Source organism: Ruditapes philippinarum, unplaced genomic scaffold (genome assembly GCF_026571515.1).
Source record: "Ruditapes philippinarum isolate M1 unplaced genomic scaffold, ASM2657151v2 ctg19756_1_1_1_1, whole genome shotgun sequence".
Taxonomy (NCBI): domain Eukaryota; kingdom Metazoa; phylum Mollusca; class Bivalvia; order Venerida; family Veneridae; genus Ruditapes; species Ruditapes philippinarum.
In genome coordinates, this window is record NW_026857289.1 from 377 (window position 1) to 15,061 (window position 14,685).

At 32.3% G+C, this 14,685-nt stretch overlaps 2 protein-coding genes across 3 annotated transcripts; both read left to right on the plus strand.

The window, feature by feature from the left end:
• Positions 1 to 6,245: 6,245 nt before the first annotated feature.
• Positions 6,246 to 14,012, plus strand: LOC132749296 (uncharacterized). Of its 2 annotated transcripts, none has more exons than XM_060739021.1 (3): positions 6,246 to 6,571; positions 8,621 to 9,056; positions 11,256 to 14,012. In XM_060739021.1, exons 2-3 carry the CDS (start codon positions 8,627 to 8,629, stop codon positions 11,795 to 11,797), a joined length of 972 nt encoding a protein of 323 aa, XP_060595004.1. In that variant the 5' UTR covers positions 6,246 to 6,571; positions 8,621 to 8,626; the 3' UTR covers positions 11,798 to 14,012. The 2 variants fall into 2 exon arrangements, with proteins under 2 accessions (XP_060595004.1, XP_060595005.1); XM_060739022.1 differs by having other exon boundaries at positions 8,621 to 8,995.
• On the plus strand, positions 6,569 to 7,800 carry LOC132749297 (uncharacterized). Its single transcript, XM_060739024.1, has one exon. The coding sequence runs from the start codon at positions 6,645 to 6,647 to the stop codon at positions 7,215 to 7,217; it is 573 nt and encodes a 190-aa protein (XP_060595007.1). The 5' UTR covers positions 6,569 to 6,644; the 3' UTR covers positions 7,218 to 7,800.
• Positions 14,013 to 14,685: the final 673 nt, after the last annotated feature.

A 14,685-nucleotide genomic window follows, 5' to 3' on the forward strand; every position in this document is an offset into this window, starting at 1 on the left:
CTTCGGGTTTAGTTTTAAAATCATTATTTCTGAACAGAATTTTTATAAGATTTTTAACTTTATTGTTGAAGGTTAATAAAATTGTAGACTGCTAGGTTTATAGTACGACGGCAAAATATTTCTACAAAATATAAATTCAGCTTGAAATGAATATATTTAGAGAACCTGTATGTTATAATTAAGGATTTAACAATACGTAAGTGAAATTTTATATATGTTTAAAATTATTCTTCTAAATCAATATCGAAAATATCCGAGAATATGTTTAATATGTAATGCAAATTTTCTTACGCATTATAAATAATCATTAAAAATATATTCATTCATTTTTATTGAAACATTTTGCTTCGACTATATCCCCTTTTAACCCCTTCCCCCTCACCCCTTATTTTCATGAAATGTAAATTCGGTAATATCTTCATGTTTTTTTGGAACTAAAAATGTCGATAAAACTTTATTTGAACATCATATTTATGATATATAACACTGAATTTCAGGATTTTTAAACAAAGATGCGATTGAAGAAATGAATTACCGGATAGGAACAAACTGATCAGATACCTGTATAATAACCAAATCTACTTAGAAACAACTATCGAAACAATAAATGATTTAGTTTGTTGAATATCATTTACCCAACACAATTGTATTGATATTTTTAATATAGCTGTTTGTTACTGTAAGTATTTATTACCATGCTGAATATACAATACAAATGAAATCGTTTATCAGATAAGAGCACATGTGGACATTATGCTGTATGTCACTTGGCTTCAGATAAAGATTGTTTTACACTGTTGCAAAGTTTTTTTTCCCATAACATCTACAGCATGATAGTTTTTGTGTCGCCTTGAAAAGGTGACATATAGAGATTACTTTTGTCGGCGGTGTTTCTTTCAATAACCCGAAGTGCAGTGCACAAGGACCGGTACTCTACAGTTCTTATTTTTTGAGTTATTGCCCTTTGTTAATTTTTATACTTTAATTTTGTCCGGGCCATTTCTCTTCAACTAAAAAAGCTATGGACTTGAAACTTCATAGGATGATAGATCTCATTAAGAAGAAGTGCAGTGCACAAGAACCGGTACTCTGCACTTCTTTTTTTTTTGAGTTATTGCCCTTTGTTAATTTTCATACTTATTTTTGTCCGAGCCATTTCTCCTAATGTATAAAAGCCATGGACTTGAAACTTCATAGGATGATAGGTCTCATTAAGAAGAAGTGCAGTGCACAAGAATCGGTACTCTGCATTTCTTAATTTTTGAGTTATGGCCCTTTGTTAATTGTCATACTTAATTTTTGTCCAAGCCATTTCTCCGAAAGTATAAAAGTTATGGACTTGAAACTTCATAGGATGATAGATCTCATTAAGAAAAAGTGCAGTGCATAAGAACTGATACTCTGCATTTCTTATTTTTTATTTTTTTTTATAGGTTACTTGTTACCCTAAGATCAATCTGAGGCCATTTTAGCCTGTCACATGTCCAAACTTTTCTTGGCACATCCCCCTTCTGGCAACCCCCTGATGTAATATTTGGATGGGGGACGGCGCCGAAAAAGTGGTCACTTTTTTAACAACATTTCTCAAACGAAAAACAGTGTTTGGGGCCTAAATACGGCATTTTTTCACTGTTTGAGAACTCAAAAAATGGGGGGGGGGGCAAGAAGCCGTCGAAACACGCTTATATAAGGGAAAAGGTGAAGCACAATATAACCGAACTCATTTTTAGTTGTGTTCCCTTATTTTATTAAATAAGAGTACAATTAGTCATATATTATCACTGTCATTAAACTTGTACTTACTGTGTTACCAGGATCAAATTAAATAACAAAGGTATATGTCAGAAAATGTTGTTTGTTATATGTTCAATAATTTAGGGTTAACATCACGTTGGTAGTTAACACAATTCTTGAATGCGACACAACTTCTTTGAAATTATTGCATTTATTTTCAACTTTTTTAACTGTGAAATTGATTTTTTTTTAATTAGACAGTTTATTGTAAATATTATACTGCGTATATTTACTTGGCGGTTCAATTATATATCCCTTGCATTTGAGGACATTTATATGCACACTATCGAGATTGTATCCCTATCATATACAAATTCATAAGATTTATAAATAAGTACGTAACATTTTAAATATACATACCTTTGTATTGAGCATTTATTGGACATTGGTATATACTTTATGATAATTAAAGACCATTATTCCCCAAACAGTATTTAAATGGAGATTTAATGTATGAGTAAATCCTAAAAATAAAATAAACTTAGCAATACTACTGACAGATAAACGTTATTCGCTGAATAAATCATCTAAACTGTCTTCAAACCTAAAACCGGACGGTCTCTGCAACTTTTTGTTAAACTTTTGCCTTATGCTTACACTTACCCGAATCTTTGATATAAAAAGGGATATTAGTTTTATATTCGGTGTTAACATTTGGCCATTAATTGCCAATGAAGTTGCCAACATATTCTTGTAGCAATGCAAAGATCTTCCTCGAGGCTGATATAAAATGAATTTAGTGTTTGAAATACTTTTGTCCAATAGGATTGCAGTATTTCAATTCAATATTTACATAATTAATTTGGTTGCACGGCCGCGGCGCGCATGACCAATTTAATTTTGTATGTACATACTTATAAAGTTTAACCTATACTTAATGTTATTTCCGTTGATAGAAATGTTCGTAAAAGCAAGATAGCTTGAAAGGAAATTATATCTTAATTGTCGAATTGCCTAAAGTAACATTTTTCAGCATATGCGTCAATTTTAATTGGCGAATACATGTAAAACGTCTAATTGACTGAAAATAAACATGATATCAATGAAATAATAATAAGAATAATAAAAAAAACTGTTATTTTATTCGTCGTTCAACAATTTGATTTAAAGTTTCAGTGTAATCAAATAGGATTAGACAGGATGATAATGATATGAACTATATCGTGTGTCTCACAAAACATTTCAAATGCGATACATATTTTTTTACCATATGAACATCTTTTTTTAAATTTATGATTATGTCTCCTTGTATCATTTCTGTGGGTTAAAGATGCTCTCGACACATAAAAAAATCCCCCGATTGATGTTAGTCACTGATAAAAGAGACTACACCAGTGTTGATTAAGATATATAGGATATCAGATAAAATCTTTGAAAGTAATACAAATATTTTCACTAACTCAGTCATTCGAAATATAGGGTACTCTAAAATTGAATAAAACGCGATAGTACCGGTGATATAGGAAATTATCGATTATGTCACTGCCATTCATAGGCAAAAGTAAAATTCTATTGATACTGTATCATCTTTTCCTTATTTTAATATCTAATCATCTATAAAGTAATGCCGTCCTGATCAAATATGACACTATAACTAGCTGAGTAAAGGAGACAATGTTTATGGGAAGAATGTGTTGAATGTTACGATGTTTCCGCAGTTCAATATGATACACAATATATCCCTATGTTTCTATTACTGGTTTATCCGTTTGCACGTATTATACACATACATTAATAAATGATGAAAACGAAAAATATGTCGAACCCTCTCTTTCACTCTTTACTATTCAATGTAAATTTATAAAAAAAAAATAGTGAATCTTTATTGAATATAAAAAAAAACATTAAAAAAAAAGAAAAAGAAAATAAAAAAGAAAAAAAAAGAGAAAAAAAAAAAGAAAAAAAAGGACGTACCGTCTTGTGTATATATGGCGAAGTGACTATAAGTCAGATGTTGAAGCAGCACTTTAGTATCGTAAAGATAAGTCAATGTTATTTATATTTGTTATGTTCTACTTCGTTTTTTTTTTCATATGTGTCACCTTAAAACAAATCTTTGATCATCAATATAGACAGTTACAAATAAAAATATGTTCAGCTAACCAGTTTTTTTACTGTCAATGCTCACATCTATTACAATTATGTTCAAACTTGATTCATTACACTCAAATGAATATAAAATTATTTATAAAATCGTATTAACCTAAGAAATCAATACTAAGCAAGATAACGTTCTCTTAGTATAACTCTCGCATTGATTCGGTATCTGATAAAATCAAGCTTAATTGATTGTTTTGTTTTCCCAAAGTTGTTGCGCTTACCAATTGTTTGTCTTTCTTTATCTTTAGTTCAACTATATATAAAATGAGAATATTAGATCATGTTATATTACAAAGTTTACACTTATATATCTATATATATTACAAAATAACTTTTTTTCAAGTACACTGTGTTAGGCGATTGTGAATCAGTTGCATATTAACTTATAACAAAACACTATCATATACTTAATGATCTCACGGTCCTTTTATTGACCACGTAAACAATGCAGCAATTTTTTTTCAAATCACACGTAAATTGTGTTTAAAATTATTTGAAATATATTTATAATATATGTGTGTCATAACATCATGAAGTTTATAAGAAACAATCATTTTCCCTTATAGTTGTTTGTTTATTTATCTGCATTTAATTTTACTGGTCCGCGATATTTATAACATAGCTTATGGCATTGACAATGTTGAAGTTTATTCATTTAGCATGCATTTCTCTTTTTCGTTTTCGGACAAGACTGGTTTTCTTTATGGATAAACTTAAAAACTTAAAAAAAAACAATATACAAATGCCTGTAATAGTGTAATAGTAATTGTATTATTTTGTATAATATCTCGTGTTGTTAACCTAATTTATCAGTGTTAAGAAATTATTGTACATGACGTATTTTTGTATATATTGTATGTTCAGCTCTTCATAATTGGAGGAAATAAAAGAATCTATGTCAATAATCATATTGAATAAACAGCTTATAAATGTTCATCAACGATATATCGTCAATGAAATTAAACTCGATTTTAGGTTATATCCTTAAGACAACATGTTTTAATGACTTTTAAATCATCCCTTCAACGGGTATATTTATTAAGAAGAAAAAAAGATCAGCGAGACACGGCGATGTTATCAGACCATTATCTTAGTTATTTTTGCTCTTTTACTACTTATGTCTTGAAAATATGTAATGTTTCTCTCTCATTAATTTTGTAATATATGTTTACGGCACATTATAGTTTCCCTTTGTCAATGTCCCTGATAAGATTTTACCAATATTACGATAAGAGATACAATTAAATATAGCATGACTGAATGTGACAAGATTACAGTAAAACTCAGTCATGTGAAATGAAAGTCACTTGAGCGATGGTTTACAAGCGTCTTGTCCGGTGATACAATACTGAAGTATGTAACTGCTCTTCAGTGAAAAAGAGACTTCAATATAGCGGGTCATTCATTCTCAAACATAAAATATTGTCCTTGATTTCAAAAAAAAATCGGATAAAATACTGTCGTTCTGACCAAAAATCGACACATTAAAGGCTGGGTTATGTAGTGCATGATTATAAGATGATTGAATTTATGATAACGTTATTGCAACCTCATTCTGACTAAAACGATTTTGTATTCCAATTAACATGTACAGATATAAACATAAAATCAGGTAATGTTTTGTCATTATGCCCCAATTTGAATAAGTTAGTAGGCTTTGTCAAGCGGATAGTCAATGTAAGAAAATATAGACTATTAGACACCATGATTGCAGATATAAACACAATAAGACCGACATCATTTTAAAGTTCAATTTCCTTATTGCAAATAACTAAGAATGCAATTAATAAAAACGGTATTAATGTCACAAATTATTAAAATGAGGTATTAATGCCATTATCTATGTACCTTCTCTTACTGTATTGCCAAAACTAATTAAAAAAAAGAAAAGTTGTTTGTTATAGGTCCAATAGATATATGGTTAACACCACATTGGCAGTAGAAAACAACATTTATTAAACGCGACACAACTTCGTTCACATTTGAGAGTTTATTTTCAGGTTAATTTCTCTTCACCCGAGCATAAAAACAAATAAGATAAATAAATGAATATTAAAAAAAAAACAGTTTCTTATTGAACACTTGTTAGCCATTTCGAGTCATCAAAAAAAAAATTTGATAGTTTATTGTCAATATAAAAAGAAAAAATGTAAGCATATTAAAATGTATCAACACGGCATTTCGACGTAAACATACCATTAGCTTTGCTATTTTTACTGCTGTGAAACAGTCTGGGAAATATGATTTTTTTTTCTTTTTCATTTGTTTGTGTAATAGAAGTTGGCGGCAAATTGACTTTTCTATGTGTCGATGTCACTGATGAAATTTGACAACTTTAACGATATGTTACTTTCATCGAAGATAAAGTTGTTTGGATTGAGTAGTTGGACTTGTTAATCTTTTAGGTGTATTCAACCATAGGTGGAAGGAGGGTATTTAGTGGTCGGCAACCCTATTTAGCTAGTAACTCTCACGCTGTGTAATTCTTACGACACCAGCGCGTGATCAGTGCATGATTTCTTTGTTCTAACCGTATCACAGCGGCATGATAAATTGTTGATAAACATTCGCCATCTTTCTGCGAGAAGTTGATGCAGATAAAGCATTGAAGCTAAATTAAAATTTACTTAGAATTAAGCTGTGTTGAGAGATTTGCCGTTAACTTGACGGGAAAGACGTAAGAAAGACAGATAAGTTGTTTTTAACTATTTATTTTGTTGTAGACTATTGTTTTTGAGGGTTTCAGGCGGATGGCGTTGCAGGTTGTTTTGTTTGGGCACAGTTTTGTTAGGCGATTGAAAGATTACATTGAAAAAAATCCCATTCATGAAAATTTGGGCTTAAGTGCTTTGAAATTCGAGGTTTTTTTTGGATTTGGAGGTTTGTCGCTGAAACAATGTCGCTGTCTGCATTGTGTAGATTCTAAGTTACGGTTGTCGGATATGGTAATTTTAGACATAGGATCGAATGATATATGTAATCATGATTATCTGCCACAGAAATTTGCTCAAGATTTAGTCTCATATGCTGAATGTTTGGTTATAGGCTTACCGGTTAAAAGGGTAGTTATTATGCAATTGCTTCCAAGAGATGTTCTTCGTTACTCTGGGTATAATGAACATGTTATTCAAGTAAATAACTTAGTACAAGCTCTTGTCACCTCATCAGAGTTGCCATTAACATTTTGGAAGCATAGGGGTTTGTGGCATTCAAAACATTGTATTTTCAGTAGGGATGGAATTCATCTGGGCCAGGAGGTAGGATATCCGAAATATCTTAGAAGTATTCGGGATTGCATAATCCGTGTATCAAATTGGGCTTAGAGTTAAAATATAGATTTTGAACATTTCAGTTGCTGTAGTTGTTGTGCACATTGTCAATTAGATAAAGGGAGACCGTTTAATCTAGTAGTTGTTTACACAATTCATATTTTTTTTTTTTTATTTATGCCATGGTAGAATAACTGGTTATATTATTAAAATATTTCCAAGAAGTTACATGTGATATGAAAATTCTTTTGCAGGTCATGTGTTCACTTGTTAGTAAGATTGTTTTGTAAGTTATGTGCACTGGTGTATTTAAATTTCTAGTGTTACAGTTATTTAGATATTTAGTTGCCTGGTAAACACCACATAAGTAATTAAAAGGGCTTCCAATTGATTTATTGATTCAATTTCAGTGTGGTATTATGTTGTACAGTCAGGTGTCATTTGTATTATTTGACTTATTTTGTTCTAGATTAAAATTATGCCATTGGTGGCTTATTTTGTTGTAATTATTAAGTTTGGATATTCATCTTGGTGTACTTTTCAGTTATTTGTGTTCATTATGGCGGGGTAATGACTTATCCTTGGTAGCCGAACAACATTTAATTACAAATTGGCAGGATTTATGTCTGATCCTTATAGCCAAAAAAATTTTATGTAAAATAAATTTTGGGTGGGACTGTGAAATGTTCCTTTAAAATAAATAGCGTTTTTATATTTTTGGGCGGGACTATGAAAGGTTCCTTGGTACCAAAAAATTTTTTTTACAAAAAATTGGCGGGAAATTTTGTCTGACCCTTTGGGGGTACCCCAAATTAAAAACATTTGTTTTATAAAATTTGGGGTGGGACTTTTGTTTTTTCCCCTTGGGGTACCCCAAAATTACATTGGAAATTTATAGGGGTTTGGGACTATGGGGTGTGTTTTGGTACCCAATAAACTTTTTTATTTAAAAATGGGGGGAAAAAAGGGGAAATTTTCCCCTTTGTAGCAAATGAACTTTCTATATCAAATTAACGGGGAGTTTGCCCTGAGCCCTCAAGACCCTTTTTAACTTTTTTGGAATAAAAAATTTGGGCCCTGGTTTAAATGTCTGGCCTGTTTTTTCACAGGTTGTTAGTTATGAATCTGTAGTTAAAACATTATGGCGGGATAAAGTTATATTTTTTCCATGGTAGCCAGTTAACAGTGATACTTTTTCTGTTTTTAAATAATATCAATGTTAATTTTTATTAGTATATGGCTATAGATTACTAGTAACATAGTACTTAGGTGATATTTAATGGTATGATGACATGCAGTCTAACTAGTTCGTTTTCTTATTAACTTGTCATTTATAATGAATAATGAACTAAGGCTTGTAAGTTATTATTTGTATTAATTGGTGGGTTTTTGTTGTTTAAACTAAATGGGTTGATTAATAGTCCTTTCATGGTTTTTCCTTATTTCTTATTTTGCAGTAAACAATGCCACGCAAAAGACGGAGCACAGCAGCTACAAATAGTCCCAGGAAAAAGTCTAAGACAAATGGGTCTTCAATGGCTGACGATGGTGAACCGAATAACTACATCGGGGTTGATCTCCAGGCCGAACCTAGCAATAACTTGTTACCTTCACAACAGCCAGCCAGCTCCAATACATTAAGTAAAACTCAAATGGCTGAAGTTGTGTCCGCAGTGGTATCTGAACTGTCGAGTAGGGGGATGATTGTCACTGAAAAACAAAATGACATTCCTGTGGCACAACCAGCAAGGGACAATGCAGACTTGGGTGTGATTGAAAATTCTGTCCGAAATGTTTTGGGTTTGCAAAACCAAGACGAACCAGTCCTACATGTAAGTGGAGAGAATCCATCAACTTCAGCCGAAGCAAGATCTCCTGTGCAGTTGCCCAAAGGTATACCACCACTACATGCCATGCATTCATATAGTGTAAGGCCTAGTGCATTTATTGATATGCGCACAAAACAGGCAATTTGGAACGATGAATTTGTTGAGTTCTCTGATTTACTCTATCCAAAAAATGCAGGAAATGGTGGATTTTTGATCCAATTCAATGGTGGGAACGTTTCAGTGTCTGCCCCAGAGAAGGAGAACAAGACACAGCTATCAATTGGTCCATGGATTTCTGCATTTCATATATATCTAGACATTTACAGCTCAAAATATCCGCATTTGACATCTGATTTGATTGCGTATTGTAATTTGATAAGAGGACTTGAGAGGGGATATGGAGTCGTCGCATTTAATTTTTATGACCGTACGTTTCGGGCGCATAAGCAACACGAGAAATTAAATTGGGCGGGGTGCATTCAGAGTTATACATAAAGGCAATGGCCTTGGGTTCGAATCCTGCACAAAGTACTCCTCATCAGAGGCCAAAAACATGTAACAATTTCAATAAGCCCCAAGGTTGCAACTATAGGAACTGCAGATATGCGCATATCTGTGAGCATTGTTTGAAAAAACACCCAAAATTTAAATGTTTTCAATTGCAAAAACAATCCAATGCAAATGCGACTTCTCCATCTTTCCTCTCAAGCAATGTAGCAGCATCTCATAATTCGAAACATTCCTTTCGTGGCCAAAAGTCCAACTCCAGTAAATAATGTTCAGCTTTATAATTATCTGCAAAATTACAATGCTGAAGAAAGAGATTTCCTAGTAAATGGTTTTAAAAATGGCTTCAAAATTCCAATTTCAGGGGAAATTAAAGACAAAGTTTCAAAAAATCATCCATCAGCAGTATTAAATTGGGATTATGTTAATAATAAGATTTTAGAAGAGTTAAAAGAAGGTCGAATTAAGGGGCCATTCTCCCAGAAACCCCAAGGTCTAATTTGTTCACCACTTGCTCTAATCCCAAAGAAAGAGCCAGGATCCTTTCGTCTTATTCATGATTTGTCATTTCCTAGGAATGACTCGGTCAATTCTCACATAAATAAGGAGCATTCTGAAGTGGTTTACGATTCTATTGATACTGTGGTAGAAAAGGTTAAATTGTGCGGTCGATCTTGTCTAATGGCAAAAACAGACATTGCAAACGCTTACAGAATAGTGCCTATTCATCCTGATGATAGACGGCTGTTAGGGTTTTCTTGGCCCGCAGCTGATGGTAAAAATTATTATTATCAGGATGCATGCCTTACAATGGGTTTGTCAATGTCTTGTCAGTTATTTACTCGATTTTCTAATGCATTACAATGGGTTATGGAAGATAGATTTAAAGCAAACATGAGTCACATTATAGACGATTTTTTATTTGTTGGTCCAATTGATTCTGATTTGTGTCAGTCATCTCTTGAGGCATTCATAGACATGGCCAATGATATTGGCATTCCCATAAAGCATGAGAAAACTACTTTGCCTTCATCAGTAATAACAATATATGGAATAGAGGTAGATTCTGTATCAATGATAACAAGATTGCCATTAGACAAAGTGGAAAACATTTTGTCGAAAATAGCAGTCTTCATGAAGAAAAAGAAAGTAACATTAAAGTCATTACAATCCTTATTAGGTTTATTAAACTTTGCAGCTTCTTGCATTGTCCCGGGAAGGACATTTCTACGTAGATTGTATGATTTAACTGTAGGCATCAGGTTCCCTCACTTTAAAATTAGGTTAACAAATGAGGCCAAGGCTGATTTAGCAGTTTGGTCTTCATTTTTACAGTCCTTTAATGGAAAGTGCATGTTTTTAAACGACAGCTGGTCACATTCCCATATTTTGCATTTATTTACTGATGCTGCTTCTACAGCTGGTTTTGCTGCAGTTTTTGGTAGCCAGTGGTTTGCGGAGGCTTATCCAGACACATGTCAAAATTATCATATCAATATATTAGAGTTACTTCCAATAGTACTGGCGGTAGAATATTGGGGTTTCAAAATGGCGAATCATAAAATAATGTTCCATTCAGATAATGAAGCAACAGTAAATGTAATAAACAAAATGTCATCTAAAGACAAAATTATGATGAAGCTTGTAAGGCGTTTGGTTTTAGCAACTCTCAAACATAACACTTTATTCAAAGCATTGTCATGTCCCGGGGAAATTAAATTTTGTGGCTGATCATTTGTCACGTTTTCGCTTTCAGGAAGCATTTCAGTGCTTACCAACGCTGTCACAAACCCCAGTCAAATTGCCACAGAGTCTTCTAGTGATCTGAACAGCTCAGCCCTCCATGTCATGTCTCATGCATTGGCGAATAGGACAAAGCAAAGCTATTTTAGTTATTGGAAAAAATTTGTACAATTTTGCATTAAGAATGATGTTATTGTTACTTTGCCAGTTCAAAGTCCTGTATTCATAAATTTCCTTGCTCATTTATACGATTCTGGCTTTAGAGTAAGCACAATACATTCTGTAGTGTCAGCACTAAGTTACATTCATAAAGCTATGGGACTCCCAGATTTGTCAGGAAGTTTTTTGTTAAAACAGTTTTTGAAAGGGGCACACAACTTGTCTACATATACTGCTGACACTAGATTACCAATCACATTTTCAATACTGAGCAAAATAATCATGGCTCTTCCACATACCATTTTGCTATTAAATGAACGAATTATGTTCGCTGCTATGTGTAATTTGGCATTTCATGGGTTTTTAACGTATTGGAGAATTTTGTATGAATTCTAAAACTGCAGAGTCTCAGATTATTCATCGTAGTGATGTGAAAATGATATATGAAGAGGGCGAAGTTATTGGGTTAGAATTGACAATTAGAAAATTTAAACATAGTGTTGAACCAGTTTCGTTATTCATACCTCGAAATAAGAATAATGCCTTAATGTGCCCACTTCAGTCCATGCAGAAATTTTTGAAATTTCAAGTCATTTTGATGGCCCATTATTTCAGTTGCCAAATGGCACAATAGCTACATATTCATTTTTTAATTCGCATTTGGCGAATACAATAAATTTTTTGGGTTTTAACCCGCAACTGTATAAATCTCATTCCTTCAGAATCGGTGCTGCGACTTACGCATCTATGAAAGGATTTTCAGATGATGCAATAATGAAAATGGGCCGTTGGAAATCACATGCTGTGAAAAAGTACATAAGGCTACCAAAATTGTCGTTGAAATACCATGTCTTGTCTGATTTTGATATTAGTATAATAAGTGTTTTGAGTTTTTTTATAAAAGTGTTAAGGAAAGTATTTTGCAGTCTTAATACTTGTATTTGTTATCCCAGTGTTAACTGTATAATCACTGTTAGAGCATGGTTTATTATTTTAAGTTAAGATAATACTGTAACAAATCGTTGGTAAAGAGTGCTTGACGTTATCTGTATATGTCTAGGTTTACATATATCTATCACAGGAACAGTTACACTGTTGTGTAGTTCAGCATAAGACTGCTACACATATGACAATTTTTCAATTTGTTTTGAGATGGTTAAGTTATCATGATTGTTGTTTAGGTTTCAGTAAAATTGTTTTTGTTTAATTCATGAGTTTGTCTGTAGTTCAGTAAAAGGCTGCTGCAGATTTAATTAGATGAACAATGTTAATGTGATTGTAGCCCAGTTAAAAGCTAGTTTATAGCTGTAAATGTTAATGTGCTTGTAGTTCAGTAAAAGGCTGCTACAAATCTGGTTATATTTACAAATGTTAATGTGCTTGTAGTTCAGTAAAAGGCTGCTAAAAACTTGTTTATATTTGATGATGTAAATAGACTCGAAGAACTGTATAACTAGTAAATGTAAATGCAATTGTAGTCCAGTACAAGGCTGCTACAAGTTGTTTACATATATTTATAGATTATTGCATTATTGTGTTCGACATATACTAGCATTTAGATATTTTGTGGTTATTATATGTGTGATCATTTTAAGCTTTGATTTTCATAATTTTGCTAGTATTTAGATTTAGTCTTTTTGTTTTTTCTTTTGAATTTGATCCAGTTAAAATCTTATGTGCTTTTTGTGACATTTTTTATATTGTGTATATAATCTTCCTTAATCGTTAGGTAGTAGTCAGCTGCACAGAGTGGGGTGGGTCATGCAACTTTGTTGCATTATTTGGCGGTTCTGATGACCCACCTTTGCTTAGCATTCTTAGTAAAATATTTTGTAATTCATTAGTTCATAAACATTTGGTAAAAATATAAAGATTTATTGTTAAGAACAGTCATTTTAAAAATAAATGACATTTATTCATTCAAGTAGTAGTTACTTATTTGTTGTATCCTTAAGCAAATGAACTCACTCTGTGCAGCAGTCATTGGTATTTTAGTCCAACGGATTCCATTCAAATGTTACTTTCATCGAAGATAAAGTTGTTTGGATTGAGTAGTTGGACTTGTTAATCTTTAAGGTGTATTCAACCATAGGTGGAAGGAGGGTATTTAGTGGTCGGCAACCCTATTTAGCTAGTAACTCTCACGCTGTGTAATTCTTACGACACCAGCGCGTGATCAGTGCATGATTTCTTTGTTCTAACCGTATCACAGCGGCATGATAAATTGTTGATAAACATTCGCCATCTTTCTGCGAGAAGTTGATGCAGATAAAGCATTGAAGCTAAATTAAAATTTACTTAGAATTAAGCTGTGCCACCACCTCCCCTCCACCTCCATTTATTGACGATTGATGATCTTGTACATTATAATGTTTGCATGTAGGCGGTTCTGATGACCCACCTTTGCTTAGCATTCTTAGTAAAATATTTTGTAATTCATTAGTTCATAAACATTTGGTAAAAATATAAAGATTTATTGTTAAGAACAGTCATTTTAAAAATAAATGACATTTATTCATTCAAATCAAATATATTATAGGGTCATTTTCGACATTGTGTTATGTAATATTTAGATGATGTTTGGTATCACTTTCTTAAATGAGATCAACAAATGTTCAACCGATACAATACGGGATACATATTGTCATTAGTTTTGATAATGCCAGTGTGAATGTGTGTGTTTTTTTTTTCAGATTGCATCTCGAACATACATATTACCTTTACGATATAAAAATAATGTAGAGAAAAGGTCGTAGCCAGTAACTTAAATATATGTTCACAATTTTCGCGTTTAAATGTTGATTTCTGCTTAAGCCGGTGTTAGAGGGCGTGGATGGTATATTGCGCTTTCCAGTACCATTTCATGAACAGGCTCAATCAAACCGAGCCAGCAACATTTTCAATTTTGGCGTGTTCGGCTTTCTCAAGGGATTCTGTTGTCCTCTTTTTATATTGATTAGTCGTTTAAATCTTATCGAAACACTGTATTAAAGTATAATGTTTGTCTTTCTTTTGAAAGGAATATAATTTTGCCCTTATAGCAAGCTATCAAAATATTTCAATTATGTTACGTGTTATTTAATGCGCTTTAAAGTAATTGCATAGGTCAAATTGTTTGCGAATTCAAACGATAATTTCATTAGCATCATCTTGTAAGATGACAAATAAACTTTACATTTAAGCTTGATTGGCGATTGTATTTTAAGTCGTTTAAAATAAATTGACTGTGTATAAAATTAAATTAACTCTTAAATTTACTCTTAAATTTACTCTTAAAGCATTGA